The sequence below is a fragment of the Aphelocoma coerulescens genome, chromosome 10 (assembly GCF_041296385.1).
Source record: "Aphelocoma coerulescens isolate FSJ_1873_10779 chromosome 10, UR_Acoe_1.0, whole genome shotgun sequence".
NCBI lineage: Eukaryota > Metazoa > Chordata > Aves > Passeriformes > Corvidae > Aphelocoma > Aphelocoma coerulescens.
The window spans coordinates 20,509,778-20,535,974 of NC_091024.1; the positions used below are offsets into that span (position 1 = coordinate 20,509,778).

At 44.8% G+C, this 26,197-nt stretch overlaps 1 protein-coding gene across 7 annotated transcripts in view; it reads left to right on the forward strand.

Annotated features, from left to right (window-relative positions):
• The window catches only part of MYO9A (myosin IXA), a 177,066-nt gene that overhangs the window by 64,569 nt on the left and 86,300 nt on the right, over positions 1–26,197 (forward strand). For 6 of the 7 annotated variants that reach the window (XM_069026172.1, XM_069026173.1, XM_069026174.1 and 3 more), the window contains exons 4-9: positions 2,227–2,289; positions 3,945–4,044; positions 6,677–6,733; positions 10,504–10,601; positions 12,611–12,737; positions 19,931–20,020. In XM_069026172.1, coding sequence (XP_068882273.1) covers positions 2,227–2,289; positions 3,945–4,044; positions 6,677–6,733; positions 10,504–10,601; positions 12,611–12,737; positions 19,931–20,020 — 535 coding nt within the window. The remainder of the gene's footprint in view (positions 1–2,226; positions 2,290–3,944; positions 4,045–6,676; positions 6,734–10,503; positions 10,602–12,610; positions 12,738–19,930; positions 20,021–26,197) is intronic. The other variant, XM_069026177.1, reaches the window with a different exon arrangement.

A 26,197-nucleotide genomic window follows, 5' to 3' on the forward strand; every position in this document is an offset into this window, starting at 1 on the left:
ATCACCCTGTGTTCTGCATATCAGTAGCTTTGGTAATGGAACTATAATTTGCAGCCCCGAATCAGAGTTCTCCTCTCTTCAGAGTTGAAAATAGCAGTTGGATATTTGCTTACAAGCCCTCTGAGTATAATCACCCAAAACTTGAAGAGATGGAACAGGCAGGAGGCTGAGCAGGACCCAAGGCCAGCCCATGAGGTGAAGCCTTGGAAGGTCTCTCAGGCTGATGGAACAGGAGCAGTGCTGCCATTCAGGGCATTCCCAGGGGCCCTCCTGAATTTCGGATGTCCTGGTCCATGATAAGCCAGGCCTGGAGCAACCTGCTCAGTCCCCATGGGATGATCAAAAGCCTTGACACCTGACACACACGCTCCATGGAACAGCAGAGGAGCCAGATAGGAGAGGTTTTAGAGCCAGATAGGAGAGGTTTAAATCCAAGCCCTGTGAAATACAGGCTCTCTATGCTTAAATCAGTGTTTTACACAAGATCATCCCCTCAGAGCTTCTTTTCTTTGCTCTTAAAGGTAGAACTGACATAGTTGACAATGGTAAAGAAAAATAAATTTGAAGACATCAACTTTTTAAGACCTAAGTTGGTTTTCCTGTTCACTATCTTGTTACAAGAGGGAACAGATGTTGTTCTTGGGACAGGGATTCATTGTGACCTTTGCACTAAGCAAGGGAGCATTTTACCAAAATAGCATTGTAGTTGCCTCTATTAAAAAAAAATAATTAAAAATTAAATATAAAATAATATTTTAAAAGCAGAAGCTTTCTAAAATAAAATTTTAAAAGTGAAACAAAAATTTTAAAATAAATAAATAAATAAAATTCCCCTGATTTTAATAGTGGCTGGGACCAGATGACCTCCACAAGACCTTTCCAATCTAAATTATTGCCTAAGAATGATTTTTGGGGTGGTTTATAATAAGAGCAGAAATGACTGGGGTGGGGATGAATGCCAAGGGTGGGGTGCAGGTCGTTGTACAGCCGTGTCTGAGCCATTATCCAGTGGGATCCCATCAGTGGGGTCTGGGATGCTCTCATTCCTGTGTTCCCCAACCCTGCAGTGAATTCATTGCTTGGGAAGGAAAAACTGGGTTCAGGTTAGAAAGGGAGCATAAAAACCCCATCAACCTGTCAGTGAGGAATATCCACTGACCGTTTCCAGCTTTCTCCCAGGGAATAACAGGAATACAGCTTTGCTGTCTGTCTTCCTTTACCCCTCCTGTCCAGCAAGATCACCCCATGGGGAGTTGGATTTACCACTTCCAGTAGCCTCTCCCAAGAGTTGCCATAAGAATTTTCACAAAACCTCTGCAGCATGCCCAAGTGATTTATATTTCGTTTTTCATGGAAGGAAGGGAGAAAGTTGTGCTGGAGGTAATAATTAGATCTGGCTTTCCCATCTGTGGTGGAGGAGCGAGTGTGGAAGCACCTCCTTGTCCCACCATGCCCGAGGTCCGCTGGGTTTCCCGTGTCCTACGTAGCTCCGACTGTCGGTGCCACGTCACCGGGCATCTGTCACGGGAAAAGCACAGCTCCATCATCCAAACTGCCACTTAGAGCTCCGGCTTCTAAATCCCTGTCATTACTGGTTAGGTTTGTTTGGAAGAAAAAACCTGTGGAAGCTTTGTTTAACTCGACAGACTTGAAAAAAATATTTAATATGTAGATTGAGCGTGTTTGTTGTGGAGGCTCTTAGGAGAAAATGTAAACTGCAATGAGGAGCTTTCGCAATTATTTTTTTTGACTGGAGCCACAAGTGAATAACCCAAATTTTTGGTGAGAAGTGGCTCTTTGGGAGGAGGGAATGGGGATCTGGGGACCGATGCTGCAGCTAAATAGCATCTTGCACACTTCAGCATGCAGATGTATTTCCGTGTGCACGGCTCCTGGGCTGCAGGCAATGGGATTTTGCTGGCTTTGGATGAAATAGGGATCCGAGCTCCTTCCTTGCTGTCAACATTTCTCCTGCCCATAGGCTGACACATCTGAGATCATGTTTTTCGGATCCAAGTTAGCATTGGCTTGGTATCAAACCAAAAAAACCGCAGAAGCCAAACATAATATTGGGCTTGTTCTGCCGAGGAGGAAATTTATATAACTAAGTGAAACAAGGCTGAAACTTCTTTGTGTGGGTACCAAGGCTGAAGCCCCTGGTAAAGCTGCCTTCGTTGGAGCTGAGTATCAGGTCAATGAATGATGCTTTGATTTTTTTCCTTGCAGAGCTTATGTTGAAAAATACCTCCTGGAGAAGTCCCGGCTGGTCTATCAGGAGCACAATGAGCGGTGGGTGCCTCTGTCTTGCCCAAGGCTTGGGTTTAGCTCCTGTACATGGCACAGATAACTTAAGTCCCTGGTGGAGCTGGCACAGGGGATCAGGATTTTCATGCACCTAACCCTGTGCTGCAAAGATTAATGATGCATTTGATGTTTGAATATTTTGTTGTTTAGGGAGAAACGTGCTCGTGGAGGGAATAAACTCCATTATTTTATCAACAGTCTTTGACTTACCGTGGACTCATAGAATGGGTTGGCTTGGAAGGGACCCTTAAAGACCATCTCGTTCCAACCCCTGCCATGAGCAGGGGACCTTCCACTACAATATTGTCACATTTCATTTAATTTTCATTGTCTTTATGGCATATGGATTATTATGTACCACTTTATTCTTGTGCAGCTTGGGAACTATTTAATGTGTCATTTTAGGAGAGACATGTGGTATTTTCATTCTTCTTTGCAGTTCACTGAAGCCTTCAGAAGGGCCTCTAGAAAGAGCCAAAATTATATAGAGAAGGAACTTATGTGAAGTGTTCTTTCCTAATTGCAGCATTTGCTGCATATTCCTCTCCTCTCTCAGTAATTATTATTCCACTTTTAAATAATTTTGCTGCCTTTAGTTGTCTTTCAACTCTTGGCACTTCTGGCTGTGTTTCCCTTTGGAGACAGATGTGTGAGTTTTCTGGAATGCTCCAGGGCTGTTCCTGGAGTTAAAAAACATCTACAGCCTTGACAAACGTCCTCTTGAGTGTTGCAAGATGATTAAACTGGGATCCTCTTGGAAAACATCCAACATAAAAGCAGAGTTTTAATATTAGAAAGAAATGACGTTAATCTGTGTTAGAGTCGTCTGGAAGCAGAACAGATGAGTGTCCCTTGGGGTGGATTTAGCATTAGTGATATTCAGGAATTTTGAATATTTGGGTTTTTAAATACCTGAAGATTTTTCAGTCGTGTCTCATGGAACTGCAGCTGCAAAGTCATTGCTTTTTTAATGGTAATAAGGTATTAAAAATTATAATTTCTGCATTGCAAGGAAATATGTTGTGATTCTAATAAAGGAGGGGGCAGCCAGGGGGAGGGTCAGGCTCTGCTCCCAGGGAACAAGGGACAGGACAAGGGGAAACAGCCTCAAGCTATGCCAGGGGAGGCTCAGGCTGGACATCAGGAGGAATTTCCCCATGGAAAGGGTGGTCAGAAATTGGAAGGGGCTGCCCAGGGATGTTTGGAGTCCCCATCCCTGGAGGTGTTCCAGGAATTCCTGGGTGTGGCACTCAGTGCTCTGGCTTGGGGACAAGGTGGGGTTTGGGTGCCGGTTGGGCTCGATGGTCTGGGAGGTCTTTTCCCACCTAAATGATTGTGGGATTCTGTGAAATATGTAGGCATTGCACATGCTTCTGAAGGAAAACCTGATCATCCCAGCCAGAAATTCCCCAAGTAGATTCTAGGGCAGTGGCTGTCCTTGGATGGAGAAGAGGGATCTCATTCTCCATGGCATAATTGAATCTGTTCCACCCCTGCACAGCAGGTACAGACCAGCTCTAAACGGTGTCAGGCCTGAGCTTGGGAGCTGGAAAATCAGGTTGGGAGGTTTCCATGTGCCTCTGCTCGGTGCTGCTGCTCATTTTCGAGTCTAACAGCTTTTGTTTCTCATTTGTCACCAGGAACTACCATGTATTTTATTACCTCCTGGCAGGAGCGAGCGAGGAGGAGAGATCAGCGTTTCACCTGAAGCAGCCGGAGGAATATCATTACCTCAACCAGGTGGGAATTCTATAGGGGAATACAATCCATGGTCTTGCCTTTTCTTCTGCTGATATTTAATGCTAATAAAGACGAGGTGTGGAGTAGTAAAAGTGAGGCTTTTTAAAGGTGTGGAGTAATAAAAGTGGGTTTTAATGGTTTATAGGAAGTCTTCCGTCATTGGAATAATTCTGCATTAGCAATCTGAACACCTGGCAGTGTTTCAGGGAAAAATAATCAGTGTTTTCTGTACCTGGGATATGTTAAATGTATTGAGTTTTTGATTGCTGGAGGAAGAAACAGTCAGAATTTCTCTGCTCTCTGTGTGAATGTCATTTACTCATTAACATCTGTCTCCTGAGAACAGGGGAAAATGTGGCATCCTGGGATATAACATCTTGCATGAGGAAGTCCTAATTCTGTAGCTTCTGGCTGGCTTTTAACACGACCCTTTAACAACAGAACAAGTCTAATATAACTAAAACCACAGCAACCATTGAAAACCTGGGAATTAATGATGGATGAGGTGTTACCAACAGCCAAATAGATTCAGTTTACATGATGATAATTTTATAATAAACTGATTTACTTCAGGTAGTTAAGCAGTTATCCAGTGACTCTTGAGAATAGGGACTTCAAAAAGACCAAAAATAGGAGGAATATGTGGAAGAGGAGTTAAATTACATGTTGATTTTAACTAATTGCAGTTTTCATGGTGCTGAAACATGAGGAGCCATAAAGAGTGATTTAGCCCCTAAACTGGAGAGAAGCTTGGACCCACAGCCCAACCCAAATAGCCTTTATTCTTTTTAGAAATATAACTTCACTCAGGAATCACTCTCAATTACCAGGGTCTTTTTAAGGATGTTTTTAAAGCTGGCAATCAGCATCAAAATCCGTTGTGTATTAATGGCTCCCACCCTCCCATCGCAGGATTGGGAAATATTCCCAAGTGAGGAACACTCCGAGGGCTGGAGGCTCTTTGCTGGAGCCTCTGTGCCTCAGGCGTTGGTTGGGGAACGTGGTGTGATCTCCAGCACCATCTGTGCCACAGTTTTGCAGCAGGAAGGTGCCAAGATGGAATGTTTTGTCAGATTCCCAGGTTTTGTTGGGCCATCCGGTCGCTTTCTGTTAGTTGAAAACATTACTTTTAATTACGGGTCTTTTTTTTACATAGCAGTTTAAGAGCATTTATATTGAAAGGAAAATTAGAAATCTAATGGCACCGAGTGTGGGGAACCAGTAGGAATGTTATAATGTAGGGTGAAATGTTTATTTTAATCTGAATTAGGGTGCTGTGAGGCAAGTAAGCTGGGGAAGGCTGCTGAGATCAGTCCAGTGGATCAGGGAAGCAGACTCTGGACTTCTCTGAACACAGTGTATGGACAGTAGTGACACTGAGTTTGTGGGAAGTTTTTGAATAATTTTAAAAAATTGGGATTAGAGTTAACACTGACAACTATGGGAAAACAGCACCCTTAGATGTGGTCAGGGCATGGTTTCACACGAAGACCATCTGACAGTGCAGAAGCAGCCTTTCCCTGCCCTGTAGGAGAAAGGAAAAGGAAAATAAGGAGAAAAAGGAAAAAGAAATTTGGGAGACATTTAAGGGAAAAATTATAAAATGACCCTTGAATATTTGCAGTCTCTTCTTAAGTGTGTCCTGGGGAAGACCCTGCCTTTTTAAAAGGGAAAAGAACCAGCTCAGAAATGAACAGAAGTGTTTTACTGAAAATTAAATATTCATATAGAGAAGCCATAAAATATTGAACCAGGCCCCTGAAGTGAAGGAGTGACTCAGTCCTGAGTCAGGCTTTACTTTCCTCCTCCCAGGTTCCTCGGCTCTTGTTCTGTTACACAAAACAAATGGGGAGTTTGCTTTGCAGATAAGAAATAGTCTATTCAGATACTTCATCAAAATCTGCTCTGTAAATGCAGGGAGCAGATTGAAAATAAAGATTTCAATCTATTTGTAAATGCAAATTTACTCAAAGTGTCCCCTGAGTATGGGGGACTTTTCCATCTCTCCCCCAATGGCAGGTGCACCCACCCCTGCACACCCTGTAACTCGCTGAATATTTTCTGTGCTGGTTGTTAACTTTCACCCATTTTGAAATCAGTCGTTTGCAGGTTTAGATCCTTATTTTCAGCTCCTCAGGAGCTCCAGTGCCATCTGTCTCCCTCTTGGGACTGGTCACTGACACATGCTTTAACTTCTCTCAACTCTATCTCTGTCTGATTGGAAAAAGACAGAAATTCCTAAAAAGCTTTGGAGTGTCCCTTGGAAGAATCTCACTTTTGCTGCACTTGTATGTGTCTGGAGCAGAGGTTGAGAGTAGAAACAAACCAAATCTGCTCTTCAGTGTGATTTTGGTGTCAGTAGCTCTTCAGGTGAACCAAGGGTTTCCCCAGCTCTGGAGAAGAAGAAAAGGTTTTAGTATCCATTAGGATTATTGATGAGAGGGCCTCGCTGATACACTGTGAGCAGGAAGCAGCACCAGGAATGCAAAAGCATCATAAATCTTCCCTTAAAACCAATAAAACTAGGGAATGACTCTGCAGAATAACAGCAATCATTTTCCTGGTTAGGGAGCAGGTCGTGGGGGTGATTTGGGGTGGGAACACCACTTAACCCACTCTGCCTTGCTTTCAGATGACAAAGAAACCCCTCAGACAGAGCTGGGATGATTATTGCTATGACTCGGAGCCGGTCAGTACAAGAACCCTCCTCTTCCGTGTTGCTGGTGCAGGGCTGCTCTCACCTGAGTGTTTTAGGGACACCAAGAAAGCCAAATCCAACAAAGTTTAACCCATTAACCACCCTTTGCCCTGCCGTGGTGTTGCTTGTGACAGTACAGATGTTTTGTTCCCTTGCCCTTTTTTGGTTCCTTCCATCTGGAAAGCTTCTTCAGCAGTTGGAGATGGTCAGCTCTCTACAGTCATCTCAGTTTTGGAAAACTAAGGCGGTTTTCATTCCTTCCTGATGGAATACGTGATGGTTTATGGAAATTGTGATGTGGCAGTGAAGCGAAAATTGAAATTCCATTCCAATAAAACAGCAAATCAGTGTCTTGAAGCCCCAAGAGATGCATCAGTTCATGCTGGTTGTAGTGGTGTATCTGCTCTCCAGCTTCCAGGAAAAAACAGACAAATCCAAAAACATCCCCCCAGCCATCTGTGAGAAAATCAAATCCTGATATTGTTCAGAGTGCAGAAACAATTCCTTCTCCTAAAATACTTCTGCTGACATGATCATCCTTTCCAAATGGATCACCCCAAAAAAGGGAATGGTGAAGCTTCTCTCCGTTCCCCGGCTCCTCCTGCGCCACCAACGTGCTCTGGGTGTCTGTGTGTCCTTTGGTGCTCCCCGTGGGTGTGTCCTGCATGTGGAAGCATGTTTGGCATCCCCTGCATGTCCTTCCTGCTAGTTCTCCCATGTGCTTGATGGTTGCCAAAGTCTTGCTGATGCATCTGGAAGAGTAAGAGGTGATCTGGGAAGGAGCTCACTCGGGCTAAACAAGTGTCTTAACAGCAACATTTCCCTGCAAATCCTTAGGAGGGGAGGAAGGAACTTCCCTCACAAGGTTAAAAATGCTGAATATTGGGTCAGCATCTTTAATCCATCAGCATCCTCAGGGGTCCTGCAGGAGCAGGGAGTGATGAGCAGACACTGTTTTAGACCTTAATACCCTTTATAAGTTGGAAAGCCCTTTGTTGCTTTAGGAATGGGCTGGGACAATTTGCTGAAGGAACTAAAATTAAAACAGCCCTGAAATTTGGTGCCTTCTCCTGGTGTGACCAAGAACACCCTGCCAGCCTGGGGGCTGCCATGTCTGTGTCCTTATTCTGCACAACAAAACCACATGTCATTACCATTTGGCTGTTCATTTGCTGATTTATTTAGGATAATTTTGTTTGGGATCATTTTCTGTGATATTCCTGGTAAATGACATCTTGGCTTCAGTTGATGATTCATTCCTAAGCGTACCCTGGGCTTCTCCCCATACCCATGGACTCAACCTGCAGAGTTTATAAAGAAACTCTGTTCTATCCTCTTTAAATTTTCCATGGAAATCCATGGATTGCTTCGATGTGACTGTAGGAAGCAGGGGACTCACTTTTGCTGGGAAACTAATTGCTCTGGCAGGACATTAGCGGCAAGTTAGGTCTGTGGGGATGGACTTAGTGATGCTTGTCTGCTCTAATATCAAGGACACTCCTCTATTTTATAATTATCCTCCATTTGTCATCCATTAGGAAGCAGTCCCGTGCTGGAACACTGCAGAGAGCATCCTCTTTTAAGCAGAGATTTTGCTAAAAGCCTTTCCATGTGGATTAATGAGTCGAGCAATTGTTATGTAAATCGTTAATTAAATTGCCTTCAGCACAGAGTGTGCTACTTCGGAGTTGTCCAGGGTATTTTGCTGTTGACTCGTGACTTAATTTTGGAGGAATGCTGCCAGAAAATGAAAATGTCTCCTGGAATGTGGAGTGCCACTAAAAGCACCACTTGGTGTCTTTAAAAAAAGCTTTAAACCAGCCTAATTTGCAGGATTTGTGGCTGTGTTGTTGTCCTGCCAAGTCCACGTCCTGCTGGAACAAGGGTGGGAGGTTCTGCTGAGTTCTCAGTGTAAGTGCAGTGGCCAAGGAAGCCAGGGTTGCAGTTTAGGAGGGACAAAGTCTTATCCCGAGGTTTTATTGTGTAAATAACCAGTGCTGGTGCCTGTGGTGTCCCTGCTGGTGGTGGAGATGTCGTTGCTGGGTTCCTCTGGACAGCACTGGAACAGGGTCGTTTCCAGTCACCTCCTAATGGAAGGTGAAAATGCCCTTTCCTAATGGCTGTTTCCTAAAACAGGCTGGTGTTTTCTCCTGGAAGTTCAATCCCTGCCTTCATTGATGCTGTACGTGGTTTTAAATGGTTTTACTGTTCAACAGCTCCAAATTCACTTTGCCCATGGAGCATTAACTTGACCCTGAGGACAATTGATAAAAAAATTTCGATTTTCTTGTCCAATTGCACTTCTCTGGCTTTTAGTGCAGTTGTGTGGGAGTCTCCTATGCTGCAATAAAGATTTAAAATATGTAAGCAATATAATAAATAACAATATTGACATTTAAATATATCAATAATATAAATAAATATCTTAAATAAGGATTTTCCACTCTAATAATAACTATGGCTGTAATGATGCTCTGGATCAAGATGATCTGGGATGAAGAACTTTGTTGATATGGTTGTGAGGCTTTAAATGCTCTAAAACAGAAAGCTGATGCTATAAAATAACTTCATTCTGTGTATTCTGTATTTATGATCAATTTTCTGTACTATCAGTGACTACAAGTGGCTTTTCAATGATTTACATAACCCTGTTTAATCCAGACTTTCCTAATTATTTGTGCAAAATTTTTTGCCCATTTGCTTGTGTGATAAATTTGATTTACAGGAAATGATCAAAATAAATGATCTGCATTCAGCTGCTTAATTAATTCCAACTGCAGCTACAGTTTGTATTCTTTTAATAGACTTTTCGTAGAATTTTATAGAATTTTTATTTATATTGACTTACACTTGGATTAACGTGTTGAAAGTCTCTAATGACTTGTAGAAAGTCTCGATTTAAGTGTTAGCAAAATATTCTGAGCTTTAAAATAACACGATATTGTGTGATACACTATAAACTAATTTTGATTCATAGATGGGTAATTTTTATAGGCAGCAATGGGTAAAATATTAAATATAGGCTACGAAGGCAGAGAGAAGAATAAATAATCCATGGGAGGCCTATAGTGAGCCAAAGCAGAAGGAATTTGGCATTAATGGTCTATATATTCATTTAAAGAACATTTCTGTTCCCTAAATATTGGTGCAGGACAGCTTTGGTCGGGTCTGGAATGTCACTGGATTTTTCTGAAAATGTCAGTGACTGATATCAAGGGAAAATGAAACTGTAGAGGCACGTGAACCTCCAAGAGGTATAAAATACCCTGGATTTCAAATTCTCCCAATTTTGAAATAACTTCTTGGTAGTTCAAATAAAGTTACTGAAAAAGATATTTAAAGCTTTGCCTTTCCCACACAGGATTTGATGCACTGATCATTTACATGAAGTTATCTGAATTCTATTCAAAAACTGAATTTTCCTCTTTAGTTAAGGGACTGAATGTGGAATAAACTGCCTGTAAATGTGGAACAGATTTCATCCTGTTGTTATTTCCCATCCTTTTTGTGTGTGAGTTGTCCCACACTGACCAGCTCTCACCATACTGTTGGAATGGGGTGACTCACCTCTTTCCTTAGAGGTTAAACCTGGGAAACAAGGATGTATCTCCAGAAAATATTAGCCAGAAATGTTATATTTCCAGTGCCAGGTTGGAAATGTTGCTGATAAAGGACCTGGAGATCACTCAGTGATGTTTATGGAGCGCTGACTTGGCCATCTGGCCCTGATCTGGTGTTAATTTGTGTGGTTGATCCAACAGGATTGTTTCTCCGTGGAAGGGGAGGACCTGAAGCACGACTTTGAGCGGCTGCAGCTCGCCATGGAGATGGTGGGGTTTCTGCCCAAGACACGCAGACAGTGAGTTTATTTTCCATATTAATGGCTTGGAGATCATCCTGGTGAACATCACCTCCATTGGCAGGACATTGTCCAGAGAGGATGTGGCTGCCCCATCCCTGGAGATGTCCCAGGCCAGGCTGGACGGGGCTTGGAGCAACCTGGTCTGGTGGAAGGTGTCCCTGCCCATGGCAGGATGGAGCCAGATGAGTTTAAGGTCCCTTCCAGCCCAAACCATTCCGTGATTCCATGATCTTTGCTGTGCTTAAGGATTCTCTTCATGCAAATGGAGCGTTGGCAGAAGCTGACATCTTGAAGTATTTCTCAAGTGTTCATGAATAATCACGCCTCACTCTGCATGTCATGAATCCAGAGCCTGGTTTAATCAGAAATCCTCATTATCCCTCATCAAACTTAACCCTTTGCATGCAATTCTGGGTCTGTAGGCTCATTTCCAGCTGGCCTTTTTCACTAATTCACTGGACGTGCTGGTTTGAAAACTGGACTTTAGCCGGGTTGCAGCACCACTGACACCATGGAATTAGAGGGTTCATAAAGGGTCATCTCCAACCAAAATCACAAAATAATCCCTCCTGAGTTGATTTTTGGCTTGAAAGGCTTGAGTAGGTTGGGAAGAACTTGATGTAAAAAATTGCCTCAAAGGCATTTTCACCCAACTGAGAATTTTCGGAAGCTCATCCTTTATCCCTCACTTGTAACAAATCAATTATGAAATTAAAACCGCTTTTTCTCTATCTTTCCCACACACATGGACAAACCCAAGGATCCAAACTTGTGTGAATATGTTCTGTGTCAGAGGCTTCTTTATCAGGTTTCAGGATGAGGTTTGTCTAAAGCCTGTTGAGGGGTTTAATTGCCTGAGCAAAGCAATCAGGAAGTGTCAGGACTGAGCAGAGTCGGGTGAGGCAGTAGATTCACACTTCTAATTTACTGTGCAATGATTTTTCTTGGCACACAAGTTGCTCCTGGTGAATTTTGCTTGTCAAAAATGAAGTGGAGTCTTCACTACACGAGCAGATTTATTTTGCTTGGTGTTGTACAAGTGCAGCACAAATAAGGAACCACCTTCAGCTGAGATACAGGAAGGATGTTTTAAATACTACTATACTTTTAACATTAATTTCTTTATAGCAAAACATGGAGTTTCACCTTTGTGGAAACAGAGAAGAGAAATTTTTATAATTGCATCCTGAAATTCACAACAAGGAGTCAGTATCCCTGTTTTGGGGATAAGGGAGGACTTGGAGAGGTGAAGGTGTGTTGTCCAGACAAGCTGGTGGCATAGCTAGGAGTCACATTTGGGTTTATTCATTTTTAGCTCCCAAGGGAGTATAGAAATAAGGACAAACAGGGTTTATAGCTGAAGTCAACCATGGCTCAGGAGCTGGGCTGGATGAACCTTGTGGGTCCCTTCCAACTCAGGATATTCCCTGAGTGTCTGATCCTATTTTTTTTGGAGGCAAGAAAACTTAAAAATGACCAAATTCCCTCCAAAACAGAAAAATTGGTTGGATAAATTTACTTGAAGTGTAACAACTTTTCTTTGTCTCAGTTGCTTATATATTATCAAAGCATTTATGCTGTTTTGTACAGTCTTTTGTATGGTTCCTGGCTGGGGCTAGATCCAAAACGGTGACAGAAACACATGTGCCAGGGACTAAGAGGGATCACCTGCATGGCCGAGCCCACTCTCCCCCTTAATTTAGACAACTGCATGATAAATATTTAATCTGGATATCAAGATTACTGGATTTCTATTTTTCTTACAACATGGGCTGTCATTTTGTAACCGTGGGCTTGATGTGTTAGAGATTTTTCAAGGAAACCGTACGGATGCAAGTTTGGTACTTGACTAAGTGAAAATCTTTTTGACATGAGGCAAAGTGGGTGCTTTGGATTGAAAATTAGAGGGATGGGCTGAAGAGGGAGAAGGCCCTTGGGAGTGAAATTTGCTTCTTCGTTCACTTTCTGAAAAACCAACTGAGTGAAAATGAATTCTCTCCATTTAGGATTTTCTCTCTGCTGTCAGCAATCCTGCACCTGGGGAACATCCGGTACAAAAAGAAGACCTACCGGGATGACTCCATCGATATCTGCAACCCTGAAATACTTCCTGTCGTGTCAGAGCTGCTGGAGGTAAGGCTCTGCTTTCCCTCCTGAAGCTTTCACACCAAACAAGCCACCTCTGGTTTAGGACACAAAACACACATAATTTATTTGCAGTTTCACCAAAGAGAAAGTTCTTGTGTGTTTCCATTCCTATGGGCTGTTCTTGTTTGCCAGGGAAAAGGTACAGGAACTTTTTTAATGAGGTTTTTCATGTAGGTTTCTGCCCCAACTCTTCAGCTGCAGGTTTCATTGACTGAAAATCCTCTTTCTGGGATTAAATGTGAAAGGTTGCAGAACAGGGCTAGATGCAAAGCAACCCTGCTGCTCAACAGGGCAGTGTCTTCAATTGCCAGCCTTCAGCTCCCTCACCCTCACCTGGTGCTCCTCAAATCTGTTCCAAAGTCTGTCTGAGGAACTCAAGCAGTGGTAGAACCACAGCCCCATGTTGTGGTTCTGTAGGAAGCTGTAGGAGGTGCTGAGCTCCCTCACTGTGTTTTTTGTCTGTTACTACCTGTCAGCATCCACAGGGGTTGGGTTTGAGATGCTGGAGGCCCATCTCATCCCTCTAGTCCCTCTTTATGGGCCTGTTGTGGATTTCTTTGGTGCATCTGTTGGTTATCTGCTGTTTAGGACCTGACACCTTGGTCTCTGTGAGCCACCGCTGTGCTGGTGTCGCCTGGGAAGGGTTTGTAGGTGTCAGCCTGGCTGGCCCAGGCCATGTCCAGCTCTGTAAATCAGTGCAAAAGCAGTGAGTAAGTTCTTAGGAGATCTGCTCTGTCAGCCCAAGCAGGTTATGAAGATGTGGCACTACTTTTCTTGAGAAAAGTCTTGAATGAGCCAACTTGTCCTGCTGGCCTTCAGCCTTGAAGAGCTGAGCTCAAACACCTCCCATGGATTGAGGTGGCCAGAAGCTCCCCTTGCTGTCTCACTTCACTTGAAATGCTCTAAACCTCTTGCAACTGAAATGTTTTTCTTGTAGCTGGTTTTAGCAACAATTATCTTTACCCTTTTGTACTCCCTGGATGGTCTGGAAGGTGAATTTGTGATGATTTTGTGGTAGAATCAGAAGGTGACTTGTCCTTTTGTGTACATGTGGTGCTCTTCCCATTCGTTCCATTAAATAACAGTTGTGTTATATCCCTACCTAAAGAACTTGGAAATTGGCTCTCAGGGACTTCCAGAGCACTTCATTAATGCTTTGAATTTAGGGAGGGGAAAGCTTCTGTAAAATACAGTCTGAGCAGTTGGATGCTCTTTGCATCTTGGCCTTGGAGATTGCAGAAATAAACAGAAGGAAAATGTTGGGAGGAGAATGTTGTTGATTTTACTCTGTTCAATGTGGCCAAGTCAGTTAAGTAATTGTTTTTTAAAAAAGTTTTGAGTAAGAGAGCAACTTAGAGATCTGAAAAGGTTCCAGGCTTTGGGTCTTTGCCTTTGCAAACAAACCCTTCTGCAACATCTGCACGTGGGGAGGTCGCGGGGTGGTTTTTACACGTGATTATGTGAAATGAGGCATTGGCTGAGCTGTGTCAATCCAACGGTGCCTCAATGCTGTGGGCTGCAACAGCACCCCCAGGCAGTGTCAACATAGATGTAAAAATAAATATTTCTTTTTCACCGTTTGGAAAAAAAAACCCCAAACCACTGATCTGGTGTAGATCTGATGTAGCTGAGCAAAGTGGTAGATTTGTGTTCATCTTGGTAATTCTTTTGCAAATTAAATGGCCATCTAGAAATAAAATGCTTGTTAGTTAGATCAGGACAATGCATGCTGCACTGAGGTGGGATCTGATGAAGTACATCACTGGGTTTGGGTAAGTGGTGGTGTTTGTCCCTTCAGTTGCATTTCAGTGATAATTGATCCTGAAACTGGAAATGTTTGCTGCCTCCAGGTGTAAACCTTTCAACAGACCCACTGAAATCAGCTGAAAAAAGCCAATGATCTCATTTCCAGACTTGATTTCCCTTTCTGAAATGCCACATTTCTCTTTGCAGACCTCAACAGATGCTGCTGCTTATTCAGGTTTGACTCAAAGGGAGAACCAAAGGGTTCAAACATCATTACAAAGAGCAGCCACCACTCTTTATTCATTAGTTGGCTGCTTACAACTCTCCACATTGAGTGTAATGAATTCTTCTCAGCCAGAGACCTAAAATACTGGTTAAAACATTTAACTTTTTTTTTTTTTTTGTGGTCACTGAACACTTTTGCTTTTCCCATTGTTTCTAAAATTATGAATTGGCTTGAAAAAGTTGATAATCCCCTCTCCAGATCTTGGCATTGGACACTAATAGCTGAAAAATCATGTCAGAATAAAAGTAATATGAGTTGACAAAGAGTTGAACTTCCTTTCCTGTGGTCACCAACTGCTTGGTGGGACCGTCCTGAGCACAGCAAATGGATGGAAGAAACTGTGTTGTTCTGATACTTCCTTATCTTGGGGGAACTTCTGGCTCCCCCAGAAATCAACTTTTGGGTTGATCTTTATACTCAAATGACTCATTGGATTTGTTCAGTCAAGGATTTGACATGGAAAAGAGAAGGACAAAATCCAGCTGGAGCTGGTTTGGTGATCTCTGAGAGCAGCCAAGAGGGGATGCAGAGGTGCTCCGGCACGGCTCCGGTGGGGATGTAGCCTCCGAGGGCAGGAGGGGAACCACCAGCCTGGCTGAAATTAAAAACTTAGGCAAAACTAAGGTCTTCTCCCACAGCAAAGGGAAATCTGGTCCAAATTCTTGTGAGCTGGTTGGTTTGTGTTGGAAGCTCTAAGGACAGCTGGGGGAATTTGCCTGCTGCACCAGTTAATGCAACACCCTGCACAACTATCCTCCCTCTGTGTAGTGAGATCTGTGTCCCTATCAAATGAAGCTAAAACAGGGATTTTTTGAAGGAATCTGGGAGGAGATGATGATCTGTGATGGATTTGCTTTTTCTTAGATACCAGCAACCCCATCCAATATGTTTTTGCTTTATTAAACCATCCAGAGCAGCATTTGTTGAAACAGCAAACTGCAATATAGAATTTTGGCCAGACTCTGCAGATCATTGTTTCATTTACAGTAAAACCCTGATTCCATTTTTTTTCAGGAATAGACATAGCGTGTGGATTATGTGATGCTTTTGGCAGGTTTTTCAGGGCCTTTGTTTAAACTCTGCTGAAATGCTGTGCCGGGGAGTGATGTCAAGGCTGCCTGATGGATCAAGCAGACGTGGAGTCCTGTGCAAGCGCTGCAAATATCCCAGGGCCTGGGCAGAAATCATAGAGGGTTGTGTAAAACTGGGTGAAACCTTTGTGTTTCTGGGGGAAAAGATTGGAAAAGCTCATTTGTGGTCTTATTAACAGAAATAATATATTAGAGATTATCTAGTTAACCTTAGAAGAGGCTTTTTGTTTTCCATTGGAAGAGCAGGAACATTTTAATCATGTGTGTTTACTAATATGGGAAATTATTTCCATGGATGGAGCATTGAGAAAGGACATAAATTCTGGCTTTGCTCAGTGGAGCAGTTTTCTATTCAGTTTTTAGGTCTAGGTAACCAGCCTCAATGCAAATAAAGGTAAATACAAGTTATCAAGTGCCCTAAAGTAGTTTTGCCAGATCTCCCAGTGCACATTTGTGTTTGGAACTAAAGTTGGCCTCTGCAAGAGATTTATGTTCTCAAGTTCTTCTTCCACTAAAGAATGGCCTTCAGCTTCCCAGAGGGATCCCACAGGCGCTGGGGCTCCTCCTGTGATAAATGTCTTGCAAATTAGCTGGGGAGGGGGTGAGGATTATGAAGCAGACAGTGCTCGCTTCCAGCTTTTTCTTCTGGATCTGTTTTCCGGATGATGTTTTGTAGAATTACAGAATGATTGGGGCTGGAAGTGACCTCCGAAGTTCATCTGGTCCAACACTGTCCCCTGCAATGAGCAGGGACATCTTCATCGGATGCAAAGTTTTGAGCCAGAACTGGAGTCAGAAAACTTCAGAGAATGACAGAATATGCTGAGTTGGAAGGGATCCACAAGTACCACTGAGTGCAACTCCAGGCCCTTCACAGACACAGGCCCTGCACAGACACAGGCCCTGTACAGACACCCCAACAATCCCACCTTGTCCCTGAGAGCGTTGTCCAAATGCTCCTGGAGCTCTGGCAGCCTCGGGGCTGTGCCCATTCCCTGGGGAGCCTGGGCAGTGCCCAGCACCCTCTGGGGGAAGAACCTTTTCCCAATATCCAGCCTAAACCTCCCTGACACAGCTCCAGCCGTTCCCTCACATCCTTTGTAACTCTCTGGTTATTTGAAGGAAAGTCTGAGGAAAAGGTTCAGCTCTTTTCCAAGAAGAGCTGATAGAAATCTGAACTTATTTTCTGTTACTCCACACAAGGCATCTTTAGAGCGAGCACTCAGCGCTGTAATCCCTTTCTCAAATATGGGAGGAGAGACAAAACCTGATGTTTTCTTGCTCTCCAGTTGGAAATGGTTCATTTTCCTTCAGCTGCTCTAACATAATACCCAGCATTCCTGGAGGAGCAGTCTCTGCCTGCCTTGGCTCCAGCCCAGCCCTTGCCGGCTCCCTGCTCCCGCCGTGCTCCGCTGACGTTCCCAGCCGTGGCACTGCCAGTCACCCTTCACTGGCTCCTGGAGCCCTCTCTGGGCCCACTTGTGGCAATGAAGTCTTAAATCTGCCTTTTGTCCCTGTAATTAAGATCTAAACTCCTGTGGGCCATGTTTAGGAGGGAGAGCAGGCCATGCCCTTTAGCACCAGGAAGGAAAAGTCCGTGAAATGTGACCTAAGAGTGAAACTCCCAGGGCACAAAGTAAAGGAGTTAGTGGTGTTCTCCTCTTTGCTACTCTGCACCAAGGGGTGTCCCTGTTTTAGTGTTTCACACTTACTGGAGGAGGAAGTGTAGGATGTGGGGAAGCTGCAAGTATCTCCATGTCCTTAGTCATCGGCATGTGCTGAGTTTATCTTTAGAAAGCTCCAGTGGCTCCTCCCTGGCAGCAGGAGTCAGCTACCTCCACGCTGTGACCTTGAGTGAAAATTAGGATGATTTGGCTGCACCCGTGGAGTTCATCAGAGGCGATGAAGGAATCAAGATCAAGCTCCACTGGGTGGTAATTGCAGGCAGAGGCCTGGGGAGATGCATTCCCATCCTTGCCAAGTGTTTTTGTGCAAGAAGATGCTTTGATGGGATCTCCCCGGGTCAGGGGATGAAGGATGCACATCCACAGGTTCCCTCCATCCAGAGAGCACGGGGAGAAGGAACTGGAGTGACCATGAGATGGGGATGGTGAGGGGTGGCATGGGTAGTTGTTTAAATTGCTTAAAATCCCTGTGTTTGCTGACAAATCTGGCACTTGGAAGCATTTATGTTGTTGAGGAATATTTCTTTGGACTGTTTTGATTAGGAACCATCTGACAGCCCTCTGCCTTGTTGCCTTGGATAATTAAGAAAAGCCGGCATGCCGGCTGCGGGTTTGCAGCATCCCTGAAGTGGGATAATGGATGGTGTGAAATTCACTCTTGTTCCAAGTTGGGCAGTGGAGGGAGAGCAGCTGATGGTCCCACCGTCGAGAGCTGCTGGAAAATTACAAAAATCACATCTTTTGGGGAATGTAGAAGAATAGAAACCAAATGTGAAATCTTGCTGTGGATCTCTGGATGAACCAGGAGATTCTTTTTTTCCCTGCTTGATTTTGAAAGGTAAAATCGGATTGTGGGAACTGGGGGCTCCTGAGTGGTTCTGAGCACAAAAGAAATGAACCTTGAAGTGTCATTTCCAATGACAGAGACCTTGCTGGCTGGTGACATCATATAGAGGTGACTTGATGGGTTCTGATTTCCACAGCAACAAGTTCTTGTTGCAGGAAGAATCAGTTACATAAAAACGCCCTGGATTTTGTCAGGGAGACTCCCACGATAGTAGCTTTGGCAGAAGGAGATTTTTGTACAGAAGGGCATCATTATTGCAATGGTTTGTGAGATTTCTGACCTTCCACTGGCTTGTTTGCATTTTATCTTCATACCAATTCCTGGATTAAACCATTAAGTCAAAGTGCATACAATCATAGAATTGTTTTGGTTGGAAAAGACCTCTAAGATCATTGAGTCCAATTGTAAGACCACCACGTTTCCCATTTTCCATGTCAAATCATAAATGGTTTCCCTGTGATAAAAATATGGCCTGGGATGGCTTCAGGAATGTGGATTTCGGTCTCCATCAGAGATGTCCAGAGGAGGTCTGGTGTCTGCATGGAGTCCTTTGGGTGGGATAAGCAGTTTGTAGGGACTTCAGTGCAGCATCTCTGTATCAATCCACATCCATTAATTCTGGGCTCCACGATTTTCACCGAGACTCATGGTGTCTTTTTTGAGTTGGAAATTTAGTGAAGATCAGTCAATGACTCAAAGTCTTTAGGTCTGTCTGACGTATTCTGGGAGAGAGGACACCTTCTGAATTCCTCCAGGGCACCTCAAAGTAAGAAGGTCTTGAAACTGATGGCAAAAGTGGCTTTTTCCCAACAGTTGCAGGTACCACTTAATTTGTCGGCACCGTTTTCCTCTTTGCTGAAGTGTCTGTGTTTGCACAACTGATTTTTGTTCTGCAAACCTGTGAGGGCTGATTGGAGACTGTCACCCTGCCAGGAACTGGGGCTTTAGGGAGTAAACATCAAGTGCCAATAGCAAAGTAAATATCAGGTGCTTTTCCAAGGGTTTCTTCCTCCTTCTGACTCCTCCCCACCCTGAAAAGCACCAAAAAAAACCTCCTTCACTTGGATAGCTCTGAAACTGATGACACTGCTTGGCTTATTCTAGAGTAATTTGTATGATTTCATCTTGACAACACTAGAAAGGTGACTTATTTTGCCAAGAAAAAGTGTGGGAGGGAGAAGCAGCACCGGGAATAAGGAAACCAATGGGAAATTGCTGCAACTGGGATGCCTGAATGCAGAAAATCAGGTTCCTTTGAACACCCTGGTGTTGGGTTTCTGATGCTGGATTTATGTGCTGAGTTGGCTCCTCCCAATGGCATATTTTTACCCATTGAACTTAACTCTGCAAGGGCTGGCAAAAGTGGTTTAATGATTTCTTTTTAATTAAATTTTGAAATTTGAATGTGTTTACACCGAATTTTAGGGTTTTTTTTAAGTTTAAATGTTAGCGTTTTTTAAAACTGGATTTAAAATTAAAAAAGATTCCTAGAATAATCATTAACATCAGTACTTTTGTTTTAGGTGAAAGAAGAGATGCTGTTTGAGGCCCTGGTGACCAGAAAGACAGTGACAGTGGGAGAGAAGCTGATCTTACCATACAAATTGGCAGAGGTCAGTACATGATGTTTGTTATTAAAAGGCAGCTCTTGCAATGGTTTTCAATACTTTGAGATGCACACTCAGAGTTTCTTTCAGTTTTTATTTATTAAGTCAAAATAACATAGGAGAAGCTAATGGGTGTCCTAATCTAGGAAATGATTGACTTTTTTTCTATGCCATTCCTGGAAGGCAGGTTTGTGCTTTATTCTGATGGTTTGTAAGGGCTTTCATTGCTTGTGGTTGTGTGAGAGCTGTCCAAAGCAGAGCTGTGCATTGCTGTGTGTGTGTGTTTGTCTCCAGATGTCATTCCTTGAGCTGGAGCACCGATTCATCCACAGCAGAGTGCTGACCCAAGACTCCAGGAGATTTTTACTGCCTTCTGGAGTGCCTGTGTTAGTGGTGGTTCTTGTATGGCAAGAGCTGCAGATCTCCAGAGAAGATTCCCACTAGCTTTTCCTCAGACCCCTCACAACCTGGGCCCTTGTGTGATGCTTTGGAGCACCCACAGCTCCATCAGCTGCCCTCAGACTCCAGTTCAGTTATATGGGATCTAAATATGATTTTCAGGAATTCTGAATTCTGTTCTGTGTCTGGTAAAGAGAAATTTTTTTTTCCTCTTCCATTATTCAAAATACATAAGTTCTGGTCTGCTGAACTACTTGTTTTGGCTGTTTCTGCCTGTAACCTTCTTGTATCCCCCAGATTAGGAGCACCGAGCATCCCACCGCGCTTGGTCCCTCTGTTTCCTCTTGCTGTAGGGTTGTGTGAGAATTTACAGCACCTTGAGTAGCATCTGAAGAGCAGCCTGTTGTGTCACAAATAAGTAAACACATTGTGTGGTCACTGGGGTCAGCTGGAGATATTGTGACTCCTTTTTCCAAGAGGGAAAAAAAGTATCTTTTCTCCTACTCTGAGGGTGTGTTTAAGCTCAGAAACTGTTACTGAGCTTTCATCTTTAGAAGTGAAGTGCTGTGTTTGTGCAAAAGAGGAATGTCCCCTAACAAAGGGCACACAAGGGCTTTCACTGGGTCTTTGTGATGGACATTTAATCAATGTGGTGTTTCTACTTTCTTCCTGCATCTTGGGCACAGACTTAAAAAAATGGCTAAGAAAGTTCAGAACTGAGCTAAAAGCACCCTTCTGCTGGAGGGTCCTTAGAATCATGGTATCACAGAGTGGTCTGGGTTGGAAGGGACCCTAAAGATGATCTTGTTCCAGGCTCCTGCCGTGGGCAGGGACACCTGCCAGTGGACCAGGTTGCTCCAAGCCCCGTCCAACCTGGCCTGGAACACTGCCAGGGATGGGGCAGCCGCAGCTTCTCTGGGCACCCTGTGCCAGGGCCTCCCCACCCTCAGAGGGAACAATTTCTTTCCAATATCCCATTTAATCCTACTCTCTGTCAGTCTGAAGCCATTCCCTCTTGTCCAAAGTCCCTCCAGGCCCTTGTCCCCAGTCCCTCTCCAGCTCCCTTGGAGCCCTTTCAGGCCCTGGAGCCTTCTCCAGGCTGAACAATCCCAGTTCTTTCAGCCTTTCCTCACACAAGAGCTGCTCCATTCCTCTGGTCACCCTGGTGCCTTCTCTGGGCTCTCTCCAGCAGCTCCACGTCCTCCCTGTGCTGGCCCCAGGGCTGGGGCAGCTCTGCAGGTGAGATCTCACCTGAGCAGGGCAGAGGGCCAGAACCCCCTCCCTTGACCTGCTGCTCAACACCTGTAGTGTACTGACACAGCTGGGGACAGTCTTACCTTGATGCTCTTTCTGTTGAGCTGGAAGAAACCTCTTTAGACCTAGAGTGGCTCAGCATGAGTTCCTCAAGTGCTTTCCAAAATGTTTTTGGTGATATGGCTGCTCCCAAATCTCAGGTGTTCCCTTAGAAAGGTTTGTGACCAATATCAGTAGAAGAAAGGAACGATCAGGGTGTGGTGGCAGTGGGGGAACACAAAGGAGCACAAGGCCTTTGGGAATGGTTGATGTGATCTCTGTGACAAAATCATTTTGGAAGAAGCTGTGAATTGTGTTAAGATGAGCACCTCCCAATGAGCTTTTTGTTCACCTCCTTACATCATCAGCATCCTGACCACCAAATTTTATCCAGCAGTGACCTCACTCTGGGAGCAGGTTCACTGCTCACAGAGCAGAATTTGAGATGCTCCAACTGGAACCTCCCCATGGTAAGAGGCCTTCTCCTGGTCTTCCTCTGGCTCAGGGAGCACAAGGAGTGACTTAAATTCAGATCTGTCTGAATCAGGAAGGAAGAATGGGATTCATTTGACATTTTGGGCCTTCACAAAGGCTATTGATGTCTGATAATCCGCACTCATGACTCACTGGACTCCTGGGAACCCACAGGCTGGTTATTCCTGTGTATTTAACAAAGGAGCATTATAGTTGGCTCCAATGGATGGAGCCATTGAGGGTTTCAGGATTTGCAGACATGGCTCTCCCACCACGACCTCTGTAGCTCACAGGCAGCTGCCTTTCCTGATGGATTCAGCAGCTACTTTATTCTTCAGATGCCTGAGGAGTTTTTCACAGCTTGGTACGCTGAAAGTTTCAGTGGAATTTGTGTAGAAAAGACTCTGCTCTAATGGCTCTCACAAAAAGGATTGGATAATGTCATTTTGGCATGTCCTTGCTTCTTTACACCATCAAGAAGAGCAAGTCAGATCTACCAACCTTCAGGCTGCAAGAGAGGTGGTAGATGCCACATCTCTGGAAATGTCCAAGGCCAGGTTGGATGGGGCTTGGAGCACCCTGGTCTAGTGGAAGGTGTCCCTGCCCATGGCAGGGGGTGGATCAAGATGAGCTTTAAGGTCCCTTCCAGCCCAAACCAGTCTGGGATTCCACATAAAAAGCTTTGAGATCTTACATTTGGGATGGGTTTTGAGCTTTGGTGAGGTTCCCTGGGGCATCTGCTCCGTTCTGCAGTGTTCCATTTTCCGTGCTCTGCACAGTGGCTGATGTTTGCCAATCTTTTCATCAGTGCTGGAGGATGTGGAGATGACAACTCCACGCAGAAATGCTTTTCATGGAAAGTGAATGTGATCATTCCGTGATCCTAGCCTGGCTCCTGAGAGATCTGTGCCCTCAGGGTCCTGCTGTGACTGTCATCCCCCTTAAGGGTCTCGAATGGGCAGAGTTGGCCCAAAGGGATCCTTGCCTTTGGTGTTCTGGAGGCATCAGGGCTGAGGTTGGAGGCTGATTGTCCAAGCCAAGCCTTTTCTCCTCCCCTTCCCGAGCTGCAGTCCCGAAGCTCACGGAGAGGCCGTCTTTGTTGGATTTGCAGTGATGTCACATTCCTGGCTGTCTGTGCACTCCTGCCTTCTTGTTGTGTGCTGATTGGAAACACAGTCCTGTGGTTTGGGGCTTTTTTTTTTTAGAAACAGTGGTTTGAACGCTTGGCAGCTTGCTTGAAGCATTCTCCTTCAGTTGTGAATTGATACCAGGCTGACTCGTCCTGATTCTGTTCATCTTTGCAGTAATTTGGGTAAACTACATCTTTTATTCTGGCATGTTTTGGGTAAAAGGTGCTGCAAAGTGGGGACAACTCATGGATGGACATCATGGAATCACAGACGGGTTTGAGTTAGGAGGGACCTTCAAGGTCATCCCATTCCACCCCTGCCATGGGCAGTGATGCCCTCCACTATCTCAGGGTGCTCCAAGCCCTGTCCAGCTTGGCCTTGGACACTGCCAGGGATCCAGGGGCAGCCACAGCTGCTCTGGGCACCCTGTGCCAGGGCCTCCCCACCCTCACAGGGAACAATTCCTCCCCATTATCTCATCCAGTCCTGCTTTCTGGCACTGGGAAGCCATTCCCTGTGTCCTGTCCCTCCATCCCTTATCCCAAGTCCCTCTCCAGCTCTCCTGGAGCCCCTTCAGGCCCTGCAAGGGGCTCTGAGCTCTCCCCAGAGCCTCCTCTTCTCCCAGCAGCTAGAAGCCTGCAGTGTTGAAGGAGAAGCTGCAACTGGCAACCACCTCCTCTCTGTTTGTTCATATTGTACTTCCTCTCTTAGGACTTCTCTTGATGGCTTTGCCCCAGGAGCTGAGTTGGGTGTTTCCCTCAGGAATAATGTGCCATTTTAAAGTTAGGCAGAAATACTGACTTCATCAACTCCGTGATTCTTTTAATAAAGTCAAGACTTTTTGATTCTTGCCCACAAATAATTATTCTGCTGGATGATCTTGAAGGATCCAAGGACCAGATTCCAGTGCCTAAAGGGGGCCTACAAGAAGGCTCCAGAGTGACTTTTTACAAGGGCCTGGAGTAACAGGACATGGGGAAATGGCTTCAAACTGCCAGAGGGCAGGGTTAGATGGGATCCTGGGGAGGAATTCCTCCCTGTTAGGATGGGAAGGCCCTGGCACAGGGTGCCCAGAGCAGCTGTGGCTTCCCCTGGATCCCTGGCAGTGTCCAAGGCCAGGCTGGATGGGGCTTGGAGCAGCCTGGGCTAGTGGAAGGTGTCCCTGCCCATGGCAGGGGGTTGCATGGGATGGGCTTTAAGATCCCTCCCAACTCAAGCCAGTCTGTGGGTCTTTGATCTAAATCAGGTTAAATGTAACACTGAAGTCCAGTGAGGAGTTAGGATTCCAGCAATTACAGTCGGTGCCTCCTGTGCAGTTGCTGGTGCCATCATCTTCAGCTGAGCAAGTTCTTCCCAGAACAGAGGAGATTTCATTTTACTTTATTTTACCCAGGAGCATTCAAGGTGTGTGGCAGCAGCACCTGCTCGAGCAGGGCCATAGGAGCAAATAAATAGTTGTGAACCATACTCCAGGGTGGGATCCATTGATTCTTGGATCCATTGATTCTTGGTGTGTCATCAGTGCCCATCCTTGGGATGTTACAGGGATTATGGGATGAGCACGTGGTTCAGGAAGACCCTACAAAGCATAATGTGCCATCAGCTTTTCTCATCAAGCAGTACCTCATGGTTTATTGAGAAGAGCTTGTGTCTGACCATGCTGTTAACATTCGAGTACATCCCTGTGTCACTGGAGCTGCAGCTCTTTCTGAAATTAAGGACAGGGCAGTCCAGGAGAGATCTGGTTTTGCAGGGAAAAATCAACACTGCTTTGTTCTGCCTCTCGTGGCTGTGGCACTGATGGCAAACATGGGCTTGATTTGAGACCCTACAGGGGAGCTGCCATCCTCTCTGGCTTCACCTCCGACGCCTCTGGAAATCAACCACACCACATCCATAAATAATGCTTATATTCATCTCTGGCAGCTGCCTCTTATCTCCTGAGCCACACTGGCTCATCTGCCACGGAGCTGCTCCTGGAACCATCCATTTTTCCTTTTATAGCACTGGATGGTGTTTTAATGCAGTGTTTGAAACGACTGCGCAGTTCAGGCGAGCGCAAAGGTTTGGAAGCTTTAGGCCATAGATAAACTTAGGAAAAAAGCTGCACTGACATGAAAGGCTGCACTTGTGTGCTGAGGTCTTGGGCTGTTGTGCAAAACAGCTGCCAAAGACTTTATCAGGAGCGAGATGGTGCATTAATGGAGCCAGCAGCACTTCATGGGTTTCCAGAGAAATCACAGTGCAGTGTTTGGTAACAGCGAGCTGGAGAATTACACTTCATTTAGCAATGGGAAGGACCCTTGGAGCTGCAGAGCCATCAGTGGTGGTAGGGGTGATTGGACTATTTTGATTCAGATGTCTTGAACATTGGGCATCTCTGTAGCCACAGCCATCTTCTCCTTAAGAAGGTAAAATACAGTAGGCACAAAGCTGAAACAGGGAAAAATGGGGTTTTAATGGCAGCAAAGTAGCATGCTGTGGGTTGCTGTTGTCCTTCCCAAAGTGCCCCTCAACTCCTGACTCTGGGGTATTTTTTCATATATTATTATGTGCATTTTTGCAGTTACACTGAGGTAGGAAAGTTTCACAAGCCACAGTTCAGGTATTTAAAAGAAAAAAACCAGATGCAGTAAATACCAAGTGACCTAACTGGTGTTTGGTAGGAAACATGTGGGAGCAGAGCACTTCAGTCACATCTTTGGGGAGAGCTTGAGGGTTGTTAAAAATCTTCCTCTTGATCCTGTTTGTAATCTGAGTATCATCTTAATCCATGCAAGGAATTGCCCTCCTGGGCCACATCTTCTGTCTTCCTGCTTCTATCTAAACAATCCAAGGAATTCAGGTTTTGTCCATCTCCGCTCACTGCAGGGCTCCAAGGCCATCA